This window comes from Erpetoichthys calabaricus, chromosome 2, assembly GCF_900747795.2.
Source record: "Erpetoichthys calabaricus chromosome 2, fErpCal1.3, whole genome shotgun sequence".
Lineage (NCBI taxonomy): Eukaryota > Metazoa > Chordata > Cladistia > Polypteriformes > Polypteridae > Erpetoichthys > Erpetoichthys calabaricus.
Genome location: NC_041395.2, coordinates 87982297 through 88006675, shown reverse-complemented (window position 1 = coordinate 88006675; position 24379 = coordinate 87982297). Strand labels below are relative to the sequence as shown.

The 24379-nt window shown below is 40.2% G+C and overlaps 1 protein-coding gene across 5 annotated transcripts in view; it reads right to left on the bottom strand.

The window, feature by feature from the left end:
- Positions 1 to 17906: 17906 nt before the first annotated feature.
- shc1 (SHC (Src homology 2 domain containing) transforming protein 1) overlaps positions 17907 to 24379 on the bottom strand; it is a 106666-nt gene continuing 100193 nt past the window's right edge. For all 5 annotated transcript variants that reach the window (XM_051923274.1, XM_051923275.1, XM_051923276.1 and 2 more), the window contains one exon: positions 17907 to 23457. In XM_051923274.1, the coding sequence (XP_051779234.1) occupies positions 23329 to 23457 (129 nt within the window). In that variant the 3' untranslated portion in view covers positions 17907 to 23328. The remainder of the gene's footprint in view (positions 23458 to 24379) is intronic.

The window sequence follows — 24379 nt, the reverse complement described above, 5'->3', positions numbered from 1 at the left end:
CATGAATAAAGAATGGTACCAAAACACTGTCCGAGAGCAACTTCTCCCAACCATCTAAGAACAATTTGTTGACAAACGATGCCTTTTCCAACATGATGGAGCACCGTGCCATAAGGCAAAAGTGATAATTAAGTGGCTCAGGGAACAACACATTGAAATTTTGGGTCCATGGCCAGGAAACTCTTCAGATTTTAATCCCATTGAGAACTTGTGGTCAATCCTCAAAAGGTGGGTGGACAAACAAAAACACACAAATTCTGACAAACTCCAAGCATTGATTATGCAAGAATGGGCTGGCATCAGTCAGGAATTGGCCCAGAAGTTGACAAACATCATGTCAGGGTAAATTGCAGAGGCCCTGAAAAAGAAGGACCAACACTGCAATTATCGACTCTGCATAAATTTAATGGAACTGCCAATAAAAGCCTTTGAAACTTATGAAATGCTCATAATTATACTTCAGTATACCATAGAAACATCTGACAAAAAGATCTAAAAACACTGAAGCAGCAAAATTTGTGAAAACCAATACTTTTGTCATTCTCAAAACTTTTCACCACGACTGTAGTCCTGATAGGCAGCAATCCTGGGTTACTTGGGTGCCACCAAGGGGGAGCTGCCTGGATTGGACTACTCCAGTTTATGGAGGTTCCACCTCACCAGAAGTGTGTCCTAAGTGCAGTGTTGTAGCACTAGAATTACTCCTGGGTCTCTCATAAAAGAAGCCAAACCCACCTCATCCAGAGGAGCAGGAGTCCATAGAGGAGGAGGAGGAGGAGGAAGACAAAGCTTGTCTGGGAGGAATGGAGGATAAAGAAGGCATTGCATTTGTGTTTGTGTTGATTTTGTTAAAGGAAGCCTGTTTAGAGGAATTTACTTTAGAACATCTTTTGAACCTAGGACTGCAGTCAGAGTGGTGGGGTTTGGGGACCTGTGATGTCCCTGCACATGAGGTTTCACATACAATCAAATGATGTCTTGACTTGCCAAACTGTACTCTGCAGTTTATGGAAGACGCTGTACAAAATGATAGTGTAGATGCTTTTCAAATACAAGGCACTTTAGATATCAATTATACAGTATTATATTTTTCTGAGCTTTTTCAAGAAATCTGCAGTATTTGCCATACGTGCTCATCTGAAGATGTTTGAAGACAGGTTGCAGTTCCTCACTTCTCCGGTGTTCCCTTTCTATGCAAACTAAACATGACCGGTGCCCCTCTTACTTCATGCCTCTAGCCTTTGGGTGGACTTGAGGATCCTGGAGTAGTCCGTTCTCCTTCCACTTTACATTGTGCACTCTCAAAAAATTAAAAAAAAATGGTAGAAGTTGACACTGTGGATGAGTCCTCATGGGCTTGACTAATGTGCTCCTTTTATTTAAGGGTACAAATACTGTACCTTTGCCAGCAGTGCAGCCGTGTCACTTTCTGAGAGAGCAGCAGTCCCAATGACAAGAAAACAAAGAGCTGTAAGACTAAAACGTAGCTTGTGCTCCTCTGAGGTTGAAATGTTCATAGTCCAGCAACACCAGCTAAAGGAAGCCCACGTGACAGACGTGTGCTAATTTGAAAATCCTCACATCTCTTTTTTCTTTCTCTGACATTGCAGAAGAACCATCGCAAGCCTTGAGTTCAGTAGATGCCTTCTTTCACTGATGTTGTAAGCCTGGAGTTGCAAGCATGGTCATCTCTTGTGGGCTCATTTATTAGCATCTCCCCTCCCCATTGCACAGCTTCCTACAGTTCTTGGTCTCAGATAGACAAAGAAATAAGCGCATGAGTTCAAAAAGGATGAATATTATCCCTAACAATCATAAATACAGCTTTGCTGTTGGTCGAGATGTCCAGATTCCTTTGACCTTGCTGTATATTTGGGAGAGATACGTAAACTTACTTGGGTCTTGTTCTTTAGGCAGTAAAGATCATGTGTAGTTCTTGACCTGTCTAAACACCTCATTATTACAGATTAGATAAACTTTATTAATCCCCTGGGGAAATTTAGATGCATATAGCAACAGAACCAAAAATACACACAATGATAGACTTGCAGGATAAATACAATAAATCAATAGACTGATAAATAAATAACTAAATAAATGTACATTGTGGAGAGATAGCAAAATTAACTTGGAGAAGCGGAAGAGAATGGATGGATGGATGGATATAAGCATTTAGTCCCAGAATTCAAGAGGAAGCACTGACTTGCAGCCAGCAAAAGAGATCCCCAGAGGTGCTTCTTTGCACACACCTTTGTGAATTGAGCCTGTGGCTAGCAGTACTCCAAGAGAGCACCTCCTGGATGGAATGGAGTGGATTTTTATGATAGCATCCAATTTTACCACCATTCTCTTTTCCACAACAGCTTCCAGGATTAGCTGTTTGATGGAGCAGGTCTTCCTGATAAGTTTGTTTGGGCATTTTGCATCTTTAGAACTCAAGTTGCATCCTCAGGAGACCAGAGCGTAGAACAATACACTGGCTACTATGGACTTGTAGAACATTTCCAGCAGCTTGCTGCATACATCAAAAGGCATGAGTTTCCTTAGGAAATACAGTCTGCTCTAACCCTTCTTGTACTGTGCTGCTGTGTTGTCAGACCAGTCCCATTTGCTGTTTACGTGAACCACCAGGTTCTTGCAGCTCTGCATCACTTCTACATCCTACCCCTCAATGGTGGCTGGTCTCAAAGGCTTTTTGTCATGTCAGAAGTCCATCAACAACTTGGTTGTCTTGCTAATGCTGAGTTGTAGGTAGTTCTCCCTGCACCCAAAGATGAAGTCATCCACCAGCCTCCTTTACCCCCGACTTGTCTCCATTATTAATGTAGCTTGTGACAGAGGAATCATCAGAGAATTTCTGTAGATGGGAAGTGCTGGTATTGTACTGGAAGTCCATTGTGTACAAGGTAAACAGGAGGCAACAGGAAAGTTTCTTGGGGTGCTCCAGTATTACACACCACCATTTCTGACACACAGTCCCTTAGCCTCACAAACAGCTGCCTGTTGGTCAGGTAGTCCATAATCCACATGATTGTAAGGGCACCAAGATGCAAAGCCTTGAGCTTTTTCCCCTTTTCCCCTGGCAGAATAATCTATCTGGACTGTGGTGCCTGCTTTGTCCAAGTGGGAGTAGATTCTGTGGAGCATGTAGATCAGAGTATCCTCCATACCTCTATGTGCCTGACAGGCAAACTGCAGAGAATCCAAACGTTCTGCAACCAGAGGTTGGAGCTGTTTCAGGACCAGTCTTTCGAAGGTAAGAGCAACAGGTCTCCTAACTCTTTGGGGTCACTGGAATACACTTTCTTTGGCATTGTGACCACACAGGATGTTTTCCACAGCTGGGGAACCTTCTACAAACTCGGAGAAAGGGAGAACAGTGCTTTTATTAAAACATAGGCAAACCAACAGTATCCAAAAGTGCAGTGATCATAAAGTTCTTAATAAATAAATAATCCTTATAAACGGTGATGATCCATGAGATAAAATCCAGAATTTAAAATAAGATTGAGACAATGACTGTATTGATTTTAATCTTCCGTTTGACGAGCTCAGCACAACTCCCTCTTTGTCTCCTCGGCTTAACCACTACTCACTCAGCTGGCGAAGACTCCAGCAGCCACAGTCCTCACCAACCGAACCCTAGAGTGGTGTCGACCAGACCGCATGGGGTTGGTTGTCCTCCCATCATCTTTCTTGCTTCCTTGGTGTGCCTCAGGTGCCTGGGGAAGACTTTGCCACAATCACACCGACTCCTCGACAAATATTAAGTAGGGCCGATCTGTCCCTAGAGCGCCAATCCTTTGTAAGGCTTATGACTATGCTGCCTCTTAACCACACTGGCTGGCTTGCCCTGCTTCTCCTTATGATGCTGTTCTCACAGCTCTGTTTATGTTCTCTCTTTTGTCTTTTTCAGTCTTCCCCTCTCTACTGTGCAGGCTCCTCTTATACTGCCCCTCTAGTTGGGCACAGGTGCAATGAGCTGCCTTCTCCATGGCACCATTAAGACACCTGACTGATCTGCCCGCCTCTGCACGTGCAGTCGGCTAGCACCTCGATTAACTGTGGAATGAAACACACACCTGCACCCAATTGGGGCCTACACTTTTTGATGTGCGATTTTTGATGTGAATTTAAAATTCACAAAGCACCACAGATCACTTATCATAGGTAAGTCTTTCAAGCAGGTTGGATGTGATTTCTTAGGGACAGGGACAATGGTGGGCATTTTAAAATATGTTGGTATGACAGACTGGGTTAAGGAGATCTCGAGATCACAGAGTTAATTCCTGCACCTTGTTGGTTTCATTGTGGACAATGCATTTTCTTCCCATATCTGCTTGGGTTTTTCTAATGGGGTTGCTCTTCCTTCTAACAGTTACCCCCTTTAGGCTCCTGGGAAGTGATGATGAAATGAGAAATTTTATATTGAAATTCTTTAACTCCATTGGCTCAAGTATGTAAAGGGTTGTCTCTCATTCCATTTGAACTCTGCTGCACTTCCATCCCAAAGACTTGTGTCTCGGGTTTATTGGCAGTTGTAAACTGATCAAGTGAGTGTGTGCCTTGCCCAGGGCCTTCATGACCCTCAACTGGATTAAGTGGGTTTGGAAATCTTGTGTTGTGTTACATGAGGTGTAATTCGCCTCACCACTGCATGAAGCACTCTAAGGTATTTTGCATTTACAACTAATCTAATGATCTAATCATTTATTTATATTGTGACTTGTAATTCTTTTGAAGTGACGTACAGAATAATTAGCCACATTACCGGGTATAGTCTGTGGTGGGTAGGCACCCTGCCTGGGGTTTGTTTCCTGCCTTGCACACTGTGTTGGCTGGGATTGGCTCCAGCAGAACTCTGTGACCCTGTGTTAGGATATAGCGAGTTGGAAAATGACTGACTGACTGACTAGGCATAGTTTTGCAAGAATAATTCGTAAAAGGCTGAAGTGGCATACAAAATCTAATCTGGGTCTGTGGTGTGTGACCACTCATAGTGTTAGGAGAACAATTATTTATTTATCTATTTATTTATTTTTAATTCGATTGGCAAACCCATAATTCCAGTAAGGGGTCTCTAGAGTTGGAGCCTATCCAAGTAGCATCAGATGTAAAACCAGAAGCAACCACCGACCCCTATCAGGTGGTGCCAGTTTAGACTCTCCAGTTAGCGCATCTTTGGGAAGTGGGAGACAATGGGAGTTCCATATAGAAAATGTGCACAGACTTAGAGAGAATATATAATATACTTGAAAGCTTTAAAACCGCAGTGCCCACCACTGCACCCCCAGACTAGCGCAGAAGCAGCTTGCTAAAAGCATTTCAGCCCCCCAAAGCTGGAGCTGCCTAAGGCACATCGATCGAGAAAGTGTGCCTTATGTTCCAGGGTGATGTGGGGCGGGGGGGGGGGGGCAACCACTGGCATTACTTCTTGGAGAAGAGCTGATCCATTATAAAGGCTCATTAATAATTTTTTAGCATATTAATATTGCATCAAGCAGCAGTAAGGAATGGCTTGCATAAACCATTAAACTGTTTAGGTTTCTCTCATGATAAATAAAAGACGACAACGCCATCAAGGTCGTCCAAATTCTCATCTGTTAATTTAAAAGCTTCCAATTGCCTTGAGCCGCCACGTGAGTGTCAGGCAGCATTTATCCATGAAGATCCATTTTGTCAAGATGGCAGTACACGTGTTTTGCAGTGCTTTTTCATCTGTAGTTTTAAATGAATTAACTGATTGTGATGATTACTAACATCATGATAATGGCTAAGCTAATTTAAATATAAAATTGTGTTAAAATTCAAGTAATTTGTATTAAAGTTGCTGCAGCATTTAGTTAAAAGTCATGGATGTCAAAGGAGTCTCCAGAATACCCTGAAATGCTGCCATTAATGGCATCAGATTTACCCCTGCACAACTGAACCTCTGAACTCAGTGGCTTCTTGAGTGCCAGATTGCTGTTTTCCTTCATTTCTGACTCTCCAGACAAAGTGTCACCTCGGCACCCTTGATTTAAAATCTGGTAAAACTAAAATGTACATAGAGATGAGAACAGGGTGGGCAATCCCTGCTGATTCAATCTCGTCTTTTAAATTGAGCAGCAGCCACTGCAACAATGGAGTGATGTTCTGTCTAGGTCCAGTTTGCCTGATATTGCTGGATAGATCAAAGACAACAATCGAAAAACATGACGCTTTATTAGATGGCTTGAAACAGGGTTGTCCAACTCTGGTCCCAGTGGGTCGCAGTGGTTGCAGGTTTTCATTCTAACCCTTTTCCTAATCAGCAAGCAGTTTACACTGCTAATTAACTCCTTTTCCCTTCATTTTAACAGCCCCGTTTTTAAGGCTTCAGTCCTCTGAATTGATTTGTTTCTTCATTAAATGGCAGCCAAACAGAAATGAGATGTGAAACGAGCCAATAGATGACCAGCTAAATTGGAATGTCGAACTCCAGCCAATTTCACTCCATCCCGTTTCTTAATGAGAAGTCAATTCTTGCTGTTAATTAAAGCCATTATTGAATGTCATGACTTGTTGCTGCTCTCATTCTCCCACAGCAGACTGTTGATTTTCTGCTTTTTTTTAAGACCACTGTCAAGATGTTTTGGTGATCTGAGCAGACCAACATGACCGAGACCTTGGCCTTTCTTTAGTTTTGTCTCTCATTATAGTTTGGCTGCTCATTAAGGAAAAACAAACAACTAAGGGGTCTGAGTCACGTCAATGAAAACTGAGGCAAAACCGGCTCACTAATTAAGAAGATGGTTAGAATGAAAACCTGCAGCCACTGCAGCCCACCAGAACTGGACTTGGACTTGGACACCACTGATTTAAAACATTTACTTCTTCCAGAATTACTGTTTACCATCAACATCGACACGAGAAAAGTGAGCACAATTTAAATGCCAAGAAGTGGCAAACAAGAAAAGACATCAAGCTTACGAAACATGTACCCAAAAGGAATTGTTCTGGGGCCACAACTCATTCTGCAACTTTTATACTTCTTTTCCTATTTTAGTTCTTTTTGGAGCGCTTTTCATTTTGTACAATGCTGTTTTCCAACTGCTTCAAAAATCATTGCAATATTTAACTAATTGTGAATTTCCCCTTGGGATTAATAAAGTATCTATCTATCTATCTATCTATCTATCTATCTATCTATCTATCTATCTATCTATCTATCTATCTATATCTATCTACCAAAAGGTGAATGAACAGTATGTACTGTGTATCTGTAGTTATACGTAACTATACATGCATGGGAAAATGTGTTTGTACCCTTACAGCTTATTGGAAAAGTGCTGAAAAAGTGATTAAATGAAAGCAAGTGTCACATGTATGCCTGCATGCCTTTGGTATGTCATCGAGTAAAGCAAAGCAAGTGTGAAGAGAGATAAAGTATTGTTTATACTACAAAGATATTCTAAAATGGCCTGGACACATTTGATGGTACCCTAGAAAAGCTGCTTTCTTTATTTAGTATAAGAGATGTCTGCAATCATGCAATCAGTCATTCAGCCTGTTTAAATAGAGAAAAGTAGTCAGTCTGCTGTTTGGTGTCATCTGTGAACACAGACCAAAGAAAGTAAATGACAAGAGTTGTCTGAGGTAATCAGAAAGAAAATTATAGACAAGCATGTTAAAGGCAAAGGATATAAGTAGCTTGATATTCCTATGACAACAGTTGCAAATATTAAGAAGTTTAAGGTCTATGGGAATGTAGTCAAAATCGACCCCAGAATGAGCACAAGATTTAGTGAGAATGGCAGACAAAAATCCAACAACAACTTACAAAGAGATGCAAAACTCCAAGGTCAAGGTCCATTAGTGTTCAATTGCACCATCCCTCGCTTTTTAAGTCACAGTGAGCTCAGTGGAAGAAAACAACTGAGCCCAAGAATGGCTAAAAACAAATCATTGGACTATGCTGAAGTGGCCTTCTATGAGCCCTGATTATAGCCTATCAAACATCTATGGAAAGAACTGAAACATGCAGTATGGAGAAGCCCCCTTCAAACCCGACATTGCTCAGGAAGAGTGGGCCAAACTACCAGCTGGCAGGTGCAGAAGTCTCACTGAGAGCTACAGGAATCACTTATTTGCACTGATTACTTCCAAAGGTTGTGCAATAGAATATTGGGTTATGGGTTCCATCGTCTTTGTCCATGGCATTTTCATTTGTTTTATTATTAGAAATATTCTATTGAATATTTTGAACTATAAAGCAAGGTCTGATTTTTGTTAAATACGGAATAAACAGTCATCGGTGCCAATCACTTTTGTAAGTTTCAAGTTATTTCTGAGACAATAGGGGGTTCTTTTTCTGTGGAGGGACACATATATATATATATACAGGGTGTCCATAAAGTCTGTGTGCAATTTAAAATAGTTGTAACTTTGTAAGTATATGTGATAGAAGAAACAGTTACATTTATTATTTTTCTTGTTAATTTTTAACATGTCCACCATCATTACTAATACAAAGGGTAATACGATTCTGTAGTTCTCGGAAAACATTTTCAAGCTGATTTTCAGTAATACCAGCAATCACATCAGTTATCCTAGCTTGCAAGTCTTCTAAAGATCGAGGTTTGGTTGAATAAACATTAGTTTTCACATGTCTCCATAAAAAGAAATCTAATTGAGTCAAATCGGCCGAACGTGGAGGCCAAGAAAATGGTCCACCTCTTCCAATCCATCTGTTAGATAGCTTCTACATGAGAAATTCCCTAACATGCAAATCAAAGTGACAAGGAGCACCATCTTGTTGAAACACTGTATTCTCCATCAGTCCTAATTGTTCAGGTTGAGGAATAATGTAATTTTACAGCATTTCTAAATAGCTATCACCATTAAGAACACGCCCTTCAAAAAAGAATGGCCCTATGACTCGATTTTTTCCCAAAGCACACCACACATTAACTTTGGGAGAATCTCTTTCATGTTCAACAGACTCGTGTGGATTTTCAGTTCCTCAAGTGTGGCAAAAATAAAACTTCTGAAGACAAAAAAAACTAGATACATCAAGATTTCTAATCCTTTTTATGAATTCTTTCTATCACATATACTTACACTGCGGTGGGTTGGCACCCTGCCCAGGATTGGTTCCTGCCTTGTGCCCTGTGTTGGCTGGGATTGGCTCCAGCAGACCCCCGTGACCCTGTGTTCGGATTCAGCGGGTTGGAAAATGGATGGATGGATGGACATATACTTACAAAGTTATTATTACTATTTTAAATTGCACACAGATTTTATGGACACCCTGTATATGTATGTGTGTGTGTTTGTGTGTGTGTGTATATATGTATATAATAATATATTTATTTATTTATATATATGTGTGTATATAATTAAGCCATTTCTACTACTGTATTTGCTAATCTGTATGACAATTTCATTCCCAGAATGGCTGTGTAGTGTCACCCATGATGTAATTGTATCGAAATCGCATGAGTATTCGTGTTTTAACATGTTTGAACCGATAAGTGCGTAAATTGCAAGTTGATAGAGCCACTTGTTAGTTAGCTAATGGGAAGGTAATACAGTAATCCCTCACTTATCGCGGGAGATAGGTTCCAAGGCCGACCACGATAACTGAATTTCCGCGAAGTAGGGACACTATATTTATTTAATTATTTAACGTGTATTTGGACGTTTTTAAACCCTCCCTGTATTGTTTACAACCCACCATTTACTCTATTAAAAACAGGGACAACTGCTAAGCAATATGAAATCGGTAGATAAGTTTACACTTACTGTATAGCGAAGTACATGTAGCAGCTTGTAGGCGGTCATGACGTCGTCGACCTTGTTGCAAAGATTCCTAAAGCAGATTCCATCCAGACTACTGCCTTATCACGTCCACTTGCAACTCGTTTTGCACCCTGGTTAAAGGACACTGCGGCTGTAGATCTTATATGCTTTTCCTCCTTTTTAAATAAGAAGAATCAATGTCCTGCAGCGGTGTAGCTGTTCCCTTCCTTCAACATATCCAAAACTTTTACCTTTTCTGCAATCATTTGCATCTTCTGTTGGTGCTTGGACACGGCCCCTGAAGCATTAGCACGTTAATGATGAATGAGTGAGATGAGACTTCCTGGTTAATGCAGCACTCCGTCGCTGAGCCAATCAGCAGCACACAGGAACTTAACTGCGTGCTCTGATTGGGTAACTTCTCAGCCATCCGCCAATAGCATCTCTTGTATGAAATCAACTGGGTAAACCAACTGCGGAAGCAAGTAAAAAGACCCATTGTCCGCAGAAACCCGCGAAGCAGCGAAAAATCCGCGTTATGTATTTAAATATGCTTACATATAAAATCCGCGAAGTCGTGAATCCGTGAAAAGTGAACCGCGAAGTAGCGAGGAATTACTGTAGTTATCTGTGTGTACACTTTGGCATAAAAATGGGTGATCGCATTTTAAAGCAACGTATTAATATTAAATTTTGTGTGAAAATTAGCAAATGCACAACTGAAACGTTACAACTGTTGCAAGTGGCATATGGTGAAAATGCTATGAAAAAGTCGGTTGTGTCTGACAAGCACAAGAGGCTCAGAGATGGGCGAGAAGATGTGACGGAACATGCAACGGAAATCCCCGGGTTCACCACACCCTAAAAAAATACACGTCCCACTCACAGTTTAAGACCATGCTGGTGTGCTTCTTCAATCACAAGTGTGAATAGTCCACCAAGAATTTATTGAACAGGGACAATCAACCAACAATGCTATTTGGAGGTACTGAAGAGGTTACGAGATTCTGTTTGAGGAAAAAAAACTGAATTGTGGCCTGACAGATGGATCATTCACTATAACAATGCGCCAAGTCGCACTACACTCACTTTGACAGACTTTCTGGCAAAAAAAAGCGATTACCCGACTAGATCATCCTGCCTATTCACCTGACTTAGCTCCCTGTGATTTCTGGCTATTTCCAAAATTAAAAGCTGCGCTGAAAGGACGAAGATTTTCTAATATAACTGATATCCAACAGAATGTAAGACAGCTGCTCAACAGTATTCTGAAAAATGAGTTCCAGGCCTGCTTCCTGAAATGGGAATGCCGTTTAAGTCAGTGCATAGATGCACAAGGGGAGTACTTTGAAGGTGACGGTAGCCACTAGTGTACAGTTCCACGTGTATATTTTTTAAAGGTGCATTCCAGGAATTAAATTGTCACACCTCGTATCGTGCAAATCTGTAATAATTTTTATTTATTCATGTTATATTTTAATTAAATGTTTTTTTCATTTTCTTCTTTGAAAATGTAATTTTTTTTTTTTTTTTTTTGTGAATTCTGCATTTTTTTCCCATTCAAGACCTCGAACCTGTGGTTATATTACCTAACATTCCTTAAGAATCAAAATATGTTATCAGTTTTTCTTATAACAGGCACATGACGATGAACGTGGATGAGAATTTCAGATGATCCTGAAGCTCAGTTTTAAAAATGTGAATAAAGTCAACATGCCAGCTGCCCCCTTCATTCCTTTAATGTGAGCTGTTGTCTGTAGTGATGACTAAGAAAAGGTTTTTAATCTGTGTTTACATGGAAAGCCGAGATAACAAAGTTTCTGACAGAACAGGGGGGTATTTTTCGTACGTGGATTACTCGTTTAGCCGGATGTAATTATTGACGATTTGGCGTGATCCTGGATCTGTCGGTTTTTCGAAACTCTTGCTGGTTGTGTTGTCATAGCAACACATCCAAGTTCTACGTAAACAAGGATTAGCTCACACACTTAATGAGTGTCCGTGCGTGGAATTCATTCAGTCATGACTTCGCCGTACATGAATGAGGGACCAATTGATAATCTGTACGCAAATTATAAGAAGAGAATTTCATATAGAGAGGGGTTTGCGCGATTGGCAAGATCCTTTATTGCTCCCGGAGGAAATTCTTTTCAAAAGATACCGCTTTAGCCGAGAGGAAATATTGTACCTCAAAAATTTATTAGGACCTTATATTCGAAGTCAAACTCGCCGAAGTCGGGCACTCACAACCACACAGAAAGTATGCATTGCTTTGAGGTTTTTTGCAAGCGGCACTTTTTTTATATACTGTAGGCGATGCGGAAAATCTATCTAAAAGTGCAGTTTGCCAGGCAATTCGTAAAGTCTGTTTGGCTCTGAAATATTTCCTTCAGGTTTTCATTGTGTTTCCTGGACACCTGCATGTGCAGACAAAAGAGGCGTTTCATGCCATTGCAGGTAGGTAATACACAGGCTAAAACACCCACAGTTCCATGAAGAATCTCACAATCAGCCTAACATTCTCATTACCCAGGGTTTCCAAATGTGATTGGGGCACATGGAACTGATCAGAGTGTAGTTTGATCAAACATTATTTGGAAAATGTACCTCTCCTCCTGATGAATAATCAGACAGTGTCTTCATCAAATATGTGACCTTTGTCAATATCTCGTTGGTTAGACACAGGCTCTAGGGATATGACATTCCCTGCAACTGACCCAACAAAAAAAGAGGGCTATATGGAACATACCTATGGCACACATTAAGGACAAATATATGCAATGACCATCCTTTACCTGAAATGAAGTGACCACTGCATCCTGCCACTGGTTCTGAGGAGTAGCTTCCCCCTGGAATGCCCTCAGAAACCGGGCAATGGGCATTTTGCTGGAGAGCCAACTCTTCTGCAGGGGTTAAGTCTGGACCGCATGGACCTCCACCAGTTTTTTGCTTGTCTGCCTTCTTATTAGCTTTAAAATTAATGTTCTTTACATTATATATGATTCTTTATGTCAACAATTCTTTAAATAGTTATATATCAATATTTACCAGTTTGAAGTATATTCTTGTACTTCACTTTAACCTGTTCCCGTGTTCTCCTTGTGTTCACGTTTGATCTGGAATTATGACATATTAAATAATAATTAATCTGACACATAGGAAATGAAACGCTGCTTTCAGTAAGTACAATGCACACTACTTAGCATTTAATTTGTCGGCCACTTTTTGCCAGCCCTCTTTTCTGGTTTGGGCTGCTTTTGCAGTGTTACCCCTTGTGCATATTAAATCTTGAAATTCTTCATGTCCTTCGAATGAAAGGTCTTGCTCCGCTTGTGTGAAAAAAAAATGCGCCCGTTCTTTCGTCATTTTGTTACAGCCTATCAAAGACTTGCTGATCATGTTTTCTAGACTCAATACATATGGGCTTTTCAATCAGCGCGGGCGCGTGCATTCATCTCGTATGATTAGATCCAGCTCGACTAATCTACTACACGGCTGCGTTTGAAAAACTGACTTATCCCAGATGAGTTTCACTGGCATTAACTCATCCAAGATGAGCCATCTGATCTCAGATGATTTAAGCGACGTACGGAAAATACCCCCCAGGCGTCTATGGTGACCATCATTGGACAACAGCAAACAATATTAAAGACATCCATGAAAAATGTTCACATTACGTAAGTTGCATAATTCAAAGTCAAATCATCCAGTCATATGCTCCCAATGTCTCAAGTACATGTATTTTTACTAAAATATTGTAAAATAAATTGCTTTCGGAAAACACTGTCATGAGCTAAAACTGAACATGCTCAGATGGCACTGGCGATTTGAATTAAAAACACACCTCCCCCTCATTCATTGGTCTTTTTCATTGGCTAACATTGTGTTTCATGTGACATCAAAAAAACGTGCACTGAGCGACATGTAAAACTAAAAATTACAAGTCATATAAAGTCCTCACAGGTGGCGCAGTGGTAGTGCTGCTGCTTTGCAGTAAGGAGACTGTGGAAGATTGTGGGTTCGCTTCCCGGTTCCTCCCTGTGTGGATAGCGCTTTGAGTACTGAGAAAAGCGTTATATAAATGTAATGAATTTTTATTAAAGTACAGTAGATTGAAGACTTTATCAGGAAGTGACAAGGCCTCAGACTTCAACAAACAGAAGCTCAGTTGCTCTATAGTCCAAATGATCAGGTATGTCCGAGTGCATTTCATTTTTGTTCACAATCTTTTAAACAGTATTTTAGTAATAATATGCATGTTTAGGGTGTTGTATGCATAAGACTGGATAGCTGGATATGTGGATTATGTGACTCAAGTAACATGAGATTTTTCATGGACATTTTTGATATCACTTATTGTTGTTCAAAATTGGTCACTATTGACACCTATTCTGTCTATATGAAAACAAGATTAAAAAAAAATCTCAGCCATCACTGCAAACTACATGGGTTAAGTAACATAAAAAAATAAGTATTCCTTTACATTATTTTCTAATGTCATTCACATTTCTGGTGCATGTTACCCTTTAATAATCCAAGTCCAGTCAGTCTCTGTCAGGTTTCAGAAGAACATTTCAAGATTGCCACCAGGATTTATCTGACACATGGTGCTGGATTACTGCTAGCAGGGAGGCTCTTGTGCCCATTGAGAAAGAGCAGGGAAACAAAGGGAGAACTTTGCCACCTGATCCACTGATCACACTTTAAAGTGCCATTGAATGCACCGATTGGCAGACGGTTAAGGAGGCAGCAACAAGTAGGGGAGTTGTGGACCTGAAGGAATATGTGCTAACAAACTACTGTACTGTATATCAGTAAATGTGTTGAGGATGTTACTGTCACCAGGCCATTCACCACAGATCACAACCAGAAACCCTGGATGAATGCAGAGGTCCGTTTACTACAGAATTCCACTTTCCAGTCTGGCGGTGCAGCTACACTTCAGGCAGCAAGCAGGAAACTGGTGATGGGAATAAAAAGGGTCCTTTTTTTAACCCGTAACACCCAGAAGCATATGGAAAGACATTGAGCATCACAGATTATAAAAGCAAAGAGGCAGAGTGCCCCAGAGTCTCTACCTGATGCTCTAAATACCTTCTACACTTGTTTCAAGAAACTGAACACTTTTCCTAGACTAACACCTCCATCAGATGAGCTGAGTAAGGAGGTCACTGTTGAAAGTTAATCCTCATAAAGCTGCAAGCCTGGATAAGACCCAAGGTAGGGTCTTGAAAGACTGCGCTTGCCAGCTAACAGAGGTGCTGACAGATATTTTTAACATCTCACTGTCCCAGGCATCTGTACCAACATACCTTAAGATCTCTATTATCATTCCAGTCCCAAAAACCTCTGCAGGGTCTTGCTTAAATGACTATCTTCGGGTGGCTATCACACCTATAATCTCAAAGTGCTTTGAGAGGTTGGGAATGGTGGACATAAAAAAAGGCCATCGATGTAACAGTTGGACCCCCATCAATATGATTATAGGAAGAACCAATCCACTGCTGACGCCATCTCCTCTATGATTCATTTGGCTCTTATCCACCTGGAGAAGAAGGATTCCTTTGTCAGGTTACTTTTCCTGAATTTTAGCTCTGCCTTCAACACCATCATCCCCCAAACTGCCCATACTAGGATTAAACTTAGAAAATACACAATCCAATTGAAAAGTACTAACAAACAGGCCCCAGTCAGTCAGAATCCACAGCATTACATCTTCTATCATCATTCTTGGCACCGGCTCCCCCCATGGATGTGTTTTGAGCCCCCTGCTGTATACTCTAATGACCTATAACTGCATATCTCACACACTGAACAAGTACGTAGTGAAATTTGCAGTTGACACAGTGGTGGTAGGACATGTCACTAATAATGATGAGTCAGCATACAGGTTGGAAGTTGCTAAACTGGACAACAACCTTAGCATCAATGTCAAAAAAACTAAGGAAATGATTAAGGACTTTTGGTAGATTAGTACTCTCCCATCTCTCTCCTTTTACATCAACGGAGAAGAGGTTGAAATTGTCACCTGCTTCAAATACCTAAGGGTGTGTATTACAACTGACCTCTCACTGAGCTACAATACAGCTAGTCTTGTAAAGACAGCCCACCAATGCCTCTCCTTTTTGAGGAGGCTGAAGCGGGCTGATCTGTACCCCTCTATTCTGACCTCTTTTTACAGATGTGTGATGGAGAGGATCCTTACCTCCTGTATTACGGTCTGGTACAGCAGTTGCTCAGCCACACAAAGGTGTGGTTAAGTCTGCACAGCAGATCAGCAGCAGTAGCCGACTCGCTACCAAGAACATTTACATCAGTAGGTGCAAAAGTAAAGCCCCCTCCATTATGGAAGACAAGGGGGCTCGCTTCGCTCGCCTACCCCGGCGTTGGGTATCCTGAAATACATTAGTTGACCCAAGCAGCACATTATTCCTAACTTCACTCCGCAGTAGTGCCACTCACAGTATGGCGGTGACGCCTGTGCCTTCACTCCGCAGTAGTGCCACTCACAATATGGCGCTGACGCCTGCGCCTTCCATACTTTATGGACCCGTGGGGCCTCCATAGCGTCTTCCGTTTGAATCTGGGCTGCAGCGCAGAGTCCTCTTTTTTGTGTGGCTGTGTCGGTAGTCGTTAGCCATGGGCGCGTTGTTGCTTCATTTCTCATTCATGGCAGCTGAGCTCTTTCATTTTTGGGCCGTGACTCCTTCGTGCGCGGTGGATACGACTTCGCGTGTGGTTTATGAGACGCGTGCTGTACGCGCCTGCGCAGTACGTCTCATGGTCCCATCGCCGTGTACCTGCGTCCATGCCATCCGGTTTACCATTCTCGGTTAGTAATATGGATGTCGCTGCATCCTGCACATGAACTGTTTGCCCCCCTCCCATCAGGCAGGAGATTGTGCAGCTTGTGGGCTAGCATTTCCAGGTTGAGGAACAGCTTCTTCTTGGATGCTGTCAGACTAATGAATACATCATCAGTACATCTGACTGTACAGTCTTTCTGACTTATACTACACTTTGCATTTTTTTCAGTAATCTCATGAACTAAAATATTTGCTGCAGCTAATTTACAGGACATACTACAATGTTTGTTTTAGCTATAGTTATCTTACTTTATTTTATGTATTAATATGATTTCATTCTGTTATTGTATTTATCTATGATACCTTTATCACACAGTTTATCACATAGTACTCTTTTTATTATGAAATGTTTTTTGTTTATGGGGTTATCGTGGCCACTGTTTAATTACCGGGGCTCAAGTACTGAATGTTGTTTCTGCATTTGGATACTGGAACAACAATAAAGATCCTCGATTGTGCCTACAGCAATAACAACATCAAGCAGTGAAGAATAATCCCTTGGGGAAGGTAGCCACTGGATTTACTCATAATGTTGCTGGGCAAAACAGTGCATTCTTAACAAACATTTCCAAATGCCAGAACAGTTGGTGTCTCATCACCTTGAATTGAAATGCCATCTTTGTGGGTTTCTAGGGCAGTCTGACTGTGCTCCCGTCCCCTTTTCTGGCATGAGTACATCTGTTCATATATAGCAGCTACCTCCCAGAAAAAGTATCCACTGACTCTTCTTCAAGATGACTTGTGCCTGATATGCTCTGAAATGTCTACGGCCGTACACTCCTGGAACAATGCAGAGCAGCTTGTGGTACCTGATACTAATGATGTTCACATATAGTGCCAGTTCTGTGCCAATAAATGTTTTCTTTGTTCTGGGTTTGGAACCAAATTCTTTCTCAGGTGAAATACCACCACTTCTGAGCACCATTTCTTTTTAAACTGCACATTTGGATATTCCCCTAATTAAAATGTATTAACTATGACATGTCCCTAGTTTTAAAGATTTGATTAAAAAGTGTCCTGTTATACAGTAGCATATGAAATGAATAAGGACACCGTGTTTCATTGTCCTTTAGGAAAGTTTATGGAAGTGTTCAATAAATATCTGACATAAACCAACGGTAACGAACATGGCTAACTCCAATAGCCTTCAACACTGACACTTAGCAATAATTTGAGATACTATAAAAACAGTGGCAGAGCACACTTGAAATGTTACAAGAGCAAAACACACTCCTTCAGCAAAAACTCTGGAGAAAAAAAAATAAAAGGTCATCAAAATTTTCTTCATTTTGCTGCTGCATGTGGGCAGCAGGACATCTTTAATACAGAATAACACATACAGTAAGAAACATCAAAACTCAACAACAGAACAAATAAAAATATTAAAAAATATAGATAATACATTATGATAAGCACTTCCACCTATTATGATAAACATTTTTTTCAGTTCTTGAATCGTAAATCAAGAGCAGGATATGCAGTGATTCCCATTTCAGAACTCAGCTTTGGCGTCAGAGTACAATCCATGGACATGCAAGACAGCTGCACAATTGAACAGAACAGCGGTTATCACAAGGGTGGGCTCTTGGGCCAAAAGCATAAACCCAGATTGCCACTTCAATACCTGCTTGCCCCACATTCCTTCAGCTTTCCTTATGGAACTCAGTTGGTGCTGCAGGGCACACAAGCTGGGCTTACAAGCTATTGAATCCTTTGCTGTGTGGACTTGGGCCTAAGATCTACTTTGGAAAACCCAGCGTGGTCTAAACCAAAAAGGTGAGGTGAACCCTCTGAGTACATGAGCTTCCACGGGTTTAAAACATTGCACTCACACTAACGTGTTACACTATTTTAATGTATTCAAATTATATTCTTTGCAACGAGGGTCACAGACAAAACGGCCAGTGACTCTCATATTAATTTTCTTTATAACAACAAGTCTTAACTGATAAGATTTATTTTTTATTATTTAACATGGTCACAGCCGGTAGTGATGGAGAATGATTCTTAATGACAGTCTAGCTGTTCTTTAGGAGCCAATGGGCCCCTAAAACATAACCACACATGAATATATACTAAAGCTACACTAATAATGCCCCAAATCTAATCTAATTATAAAAGCTTCTGTTGTCCATCATTATACCCAAGAGAAATTTCAAGACTTGCTTTTAAATTGGAACACAGATCCCGCCAATTCCAGTGGGGCACTGCCATTCTTTTTTGATATTCTCTCTTGGCAACTGGCCACCTCCAAGAGCCATATTTGAAAAATTGATACAGGTACAAAAAATGTGAACATACGGACACATAAAAGATAAAAGCAACATAAAAAGGGGGAACCAATGTCAAAAAGCAGCACAGGGCTTTCACATAATGCACTGTCTTTCTCTCCAACCATCAATATTTGCATCACACCTCCGAAAAAGCAAACAGTTTCCTCTTGACCCAGAAAGTTACTGTGATTACTGCAGAAGCCCACCAATTTTAACCAAAATGTTAGGTTACCATACAATGCTTGTGCTACAGAATAACCATTTCAATTTCCTGACATCAAATTGGGTCAAACTGTGCTTCAGTTTCCAAAAGTAATTAGGAGCTCAGGCAGTGTTGTGATAAACAGCGTCAAGAAACTTCAAAACAAAAGGTGAGGATGAAAATGGTATGTGCTTTGTGCTGCTTAGCAAAGCAGAGAAAGTCTCATATCTGACAAGGAGCCCATAGCAAACGTACCACCATAAAGCATTTCTTCCGGGTATTCTCATGCATTTTGTCCCTTGTGTGACATTGCAAGCAATTTTGCAAAAGTTACCTTTTCAAATTGTGACTTCGCAATTTTTTCCACTCACATCAAGGAAAAGTTTGCATCACATACATCACATGGAGGAGATCTGGCCCACCAATCTGAATTTGAATTTTTCTGCACACACTGTCACAAAGAGTTCCAAACTGAGCAAGGAAGAAACAAAGTTCAGTGTTTGCTCATCAACTTCACAAGTGCATTTCTAGCCTTTACTGTCTGCATTGGTGTTTCTTGTATCATTGCCTTCTTCAGGTCTGGCTACTTTAATACATCTTTGCATTTTATGGGAAAACGTTTTTTTATCTTTCCCTAATGGTATTACAAATAAATCTAATGCAATACCATTTTACCAAGAATTTCAAATTTTTCATTTAAAAAAGAGAAGCAGTGTTAATGTAGAAAAGTGCTACACATGGGTAAAGGGAAAATCAATTATAAATGCAAGATGGGAGACACTGTCCTACAGGAAGCACCTTCTAGAAAGAATTTAGGGGTTTATGTAGAAGCAACATTTTCATCACCTAAGCAGTGTGCAGAAGCGATTAAAAAGGCAAATAAAATGTTAGGTTAAATCATTAAACCTGCTGAATATAAATCAAGGGATGTTATGCTGAGACTGTATAATGCAATTGCAAGACTGCATCTGGAATATTGTGTGCAGTTCTGGTCACCGCACTTCCAAAAGAACATAGCAGCACTTGAAGTATGCAGAGGAGAGCAAACAGGAGCACCCTTGGACTTAAGGACATGTCCTACTTTGACAGACTCACAGAGTTAAATCGGCTTAGTCTTGAGCAGAATAGACTGCATGGGGGCTTAATACAAGTCTGCAAAAGTCTCAAAGGCACTGATAAAATAGATTCAACAGAATTATTTCAGCTAAACAGTGAATTATGTACTCAAGGACACCGGCAGAAATTAAGGGAGGTGCACTTAGGACTAAATTTAGGAAGCACTTCTTCAGGCAAAGAGTTGTGAGAATGTGAAACAAACTAATGAGCCATGCAGTTGAAATAGAAACCTTGAGAACTTTTATGAAGTATCTGCATGAGATATTGGGACTGTTTAGCTATCAGTCAAACAAACAATCTTGATGGCCTGAACGGTCTCCTCGTTTGTCAAATTTATGTTCTTCTACTTAAAAAAAAACCAAAAGAATTAGTAGGTGTAAAGGTTCATTAAAAGTTATAAATGCACATATCACTGAGAATTATATTGGCAGAAAATGCTTAAGAGTCAGCGAAACAGTTACACTATCTTGACTACTACACACAAGAAATTGATTAGAATAGTTGTACTATGGTGTTACTTTGACACAACACTAAAGAGAGACAACTTAAGTTTTTAAAAGTTTTCACTTAGTGTAAACATTCACTAGCCCATACATTAGTCAAAAAGCTAACCAAATGTACGGCAAATGACTTAATTTTAAACACTGCACCCAACTAAATAGGATTTTGTCTATGAGCTTTCATAGACTTTGTGACTAAGTAAACTTGTGCTAAAAGTGGAAAATCACACTAACACAGACAGTAATGGCAACCTCACGCTCAGGATCTTGGCTCCCCCTTTAACCTGACTTTGGTTCCCTGTCAAAGTAAAAACCTTTGCATAAATTAGATTAGGCCACCGTTGGGGCCAAGGCACATTTCATATTTTTTTTTCTTGACTAGAGATTGCAAGCTATGTGCAAAGGAGGAGAAAAATGGAGTTTGTGCTTCAGAATACAGACCACTGTGGAAAATTAGTGTGCCTGCTAAGAGAAAAGCTGCAGATATTTGTCAAAAACTAGCAGACTCTACATGATTCTGATACGAATCAAATGACGGAAACAAATCTAATTTAGAAAAGCTGCAAAGTGGGCAAATCTTAAGCGTGTACTGTAGCTAGCAGAAGAGACGGCACTCTTCAGAGTTTCAACATAAAGCTGACTATACAGTATGCCCAGTTAACTTACTCTTTAAACAGTGAAAATGAATGTCATAACATAGTGTATGAAAACAAAGTATGTGTATCTATATATATTAAAATATTGAAATTTGGAAACAAGGACCTCCTCCACCTGTAATTACCTAAAATCCTGTACCAAATTATATAAGATGCACAAAATGCACAGCTGCAGTGAACAACAGAAAATAGCCTTTGTCACCCAAGAACATATTTCTGAATTTACTGCAGATATAGAAGCGTGTGTATTTGCTAGAGACCCATCCATCAGCAGGTTTAAAATAGCTTTTGTTTTTCAGGCTGTAGTAGAGCTGAACAGCTGGAGCCTGCATAGAATGCCAACAGCAATCAACAATGTAAAGCTTCCTCTTTCCAACTCTGTTTTGTGTAGCTTCATTGCAAATGTAAGCCACCTCTGTCTGATTGTTACCTTTTAATGTATCCTGTCAAAAAACAACTTGGGCACTTGGGTTAAGGCTAATGCAGTATTCATGTGAAGCAACAGCCTTTGACCTCTTAATAGATTATAAAACATTCAGTTAAATTTTATTTTTGTCAAGATGGTGCAATTGTACTTGGGGCTGAAATAGAAAGTCAAATGTTTGAGGGCTGAATCAGAGTGTAAGAGATGACCTTTAAAATCTCCCCTTCATGGAACATTAAGTACGTTTTAAACCTCTCCTTTGCATTTATTGACTGATGTCTTGACATTTATGTCAATGCTAATCAGTTCAAATCTGCTGCTCTTAGCTCATCCAAAGTCCAAAATATTATCATCTTCATGAGACTCACTTTAGGTTTGATAAAGACAAATACAACACTACCAATTAACTTAGACTTGTGCTTTTTCTAGAAGGAAGGCCCACTTTTTACCATGGAAGATTCCACACTGATCAAAACTAACTGTTCTTCTTAAGAGTGTGCAGTCATGTTTAGCAAGGCTGATGCCAGTGAGCTCTCTTATGACACCAAGCCTCCCTCTCCGAGTGAAAGTATTAATTAAAAATGTACCTCTGGTTTGGTAAACTTTCACAGCAGCTTAAATTATTATTCATGGATAAATAAATGTATCTACTGTACCAGAAAAGGGCACAGTGAAAGGTTTAAAATGTAGATACTGGAATTTTTGGTTTCACACATCTAAGAAAAACAAACAGAAACTCCTAACAAATGACACATGAGCTGATTCATTATACCAATTAACTTTTTGCCAGCAACTGTTCATTGTCATTTTCCACACACTGTTAATTTCACTATGTGGTGTCCATATAGACAGATTCACTAGTTCCTTAAAACTAGCTCACTGTTTCTTCCAGTATTGTTTTATTTTTTTCCTTTACATTAACAACCTTTAAAAGCAGACAGTGCCTATGCATCTGAAGACTTTGGCTGATGTTATATACTGTAAATATTTGTCTTTTACCCATGCTTCACCACACAAGCTACATCTCTTCAGATTCAAGTGAGGCACAGATCTTTGGTTTACTAGAGTTGAAGTTCCTGTCTCTAGCACAGTGCTACAAACAATGATGTGGTAAAAAGCAAGCATTAAATGAAAGGATACACACAAGAAGGTTGAACCTCTTGCTTTAGTGTGCACTGTGAGCAAGTGTGTATTTCAGGCCGTAACTTTGTGCTCTAATGTGTGTTCAAGCACTTGCTTTTTACGGTTACGAATTCAAAATCACTACCCACTGACAATCTGCAGTAGAAGCAATAATGTTCAGTCACCTACACAAAGAAATGCATCCTTTACAATGTCATATTGGAGCAAACAACAGGATTGGAGATTGATTGATGAATCCCAGTTTTTCTCTCTCTGGCTTTTCACAGTGATTTGTCCCACCTAGATTCTGTTTTTTAGTATTCAAGTGAAGCATCCAGAGGGGATAGCAAATTCTCACTGTAGTTTGCAATGGAAGGCGAGTAAAAAGGCTTGTGGAGTGCTTGCCTTCATGATCTTCTCTCCACAGGCTGCTGAAGGCACACTTCACTGCCTGCTGAAATGATGGGCAAGTGATTGTCCATATGGTAACTAACAAGGTGACTGACACTCTCAAAACGATGGTCTTTAGTTCGTACCTGCAACAGAAGTATACAGGAGTCAATTATAATTTATGCATGTAGGTCAAAGATAAAAGTAATACTATACCAAATGGACAACAGCATCATATCAGTGTTATGCAGGTACACTAGTCATTTTGTCATTTTCAAGTTATTGGAAGGAACATAATGTGAACACCACTGAACAACTAGTCATCAAACACTAAATAAACACTAGCCCCAATTACGGAAGTTGAGAATTTCTTCAGTTCACTGATATGGGTGGCACAATAGTTACAGCTGGATCCTCACAGCTCCAGGACATGGAGGTGAATTCCAAGTCCAATTATTCCCCACTCTCTGTATGGAATTTCTCTGGATACTTCATTTCTTAAGACATGCTTCTTAAGTTAATGTGTGACTTTATGTGACTGAGTAAGGGGGTAGGCATGATTCTCCCCATTACAGATAAAGTCTCATCCAAAATTGGTCCTTGCTTTCCACTTAAGAATTATTAACAGAGGGTTCCATCTATCTGCAGCCATGTAAAGGAACAAGTGGATGGCTGGATTAACTGTCAAATTCCAACAGTTTTTTTCAAAGAGCTAAAATAAAACAAACAACACTGAAAATCTTGTACTTTTGACAGAATATTAAAAAAAGAATATACACTATATGGCCAAAGGTATGTGGACACCTCATCAAATTATTGAGTTCAGGTGTTTCAGCCAAACCCAGTGTTAACAGGTGTGAAAAAAATCAAGCAAACGGCCATGCAATATCCATCGACAAACAGACTTTAAACATGTCACTGTCGTAGGATGCCATCACTGCCACAAGTCAGAGTAACTTTTGCACTGCTAGATCTGCCATGGTCAACTGTAAGAGCTATTAGTGAATTGATTGCAACTTTCAACTTTGAAGCAATAGCTTGGGGAAGATGACTGTGACCCTGTGCACA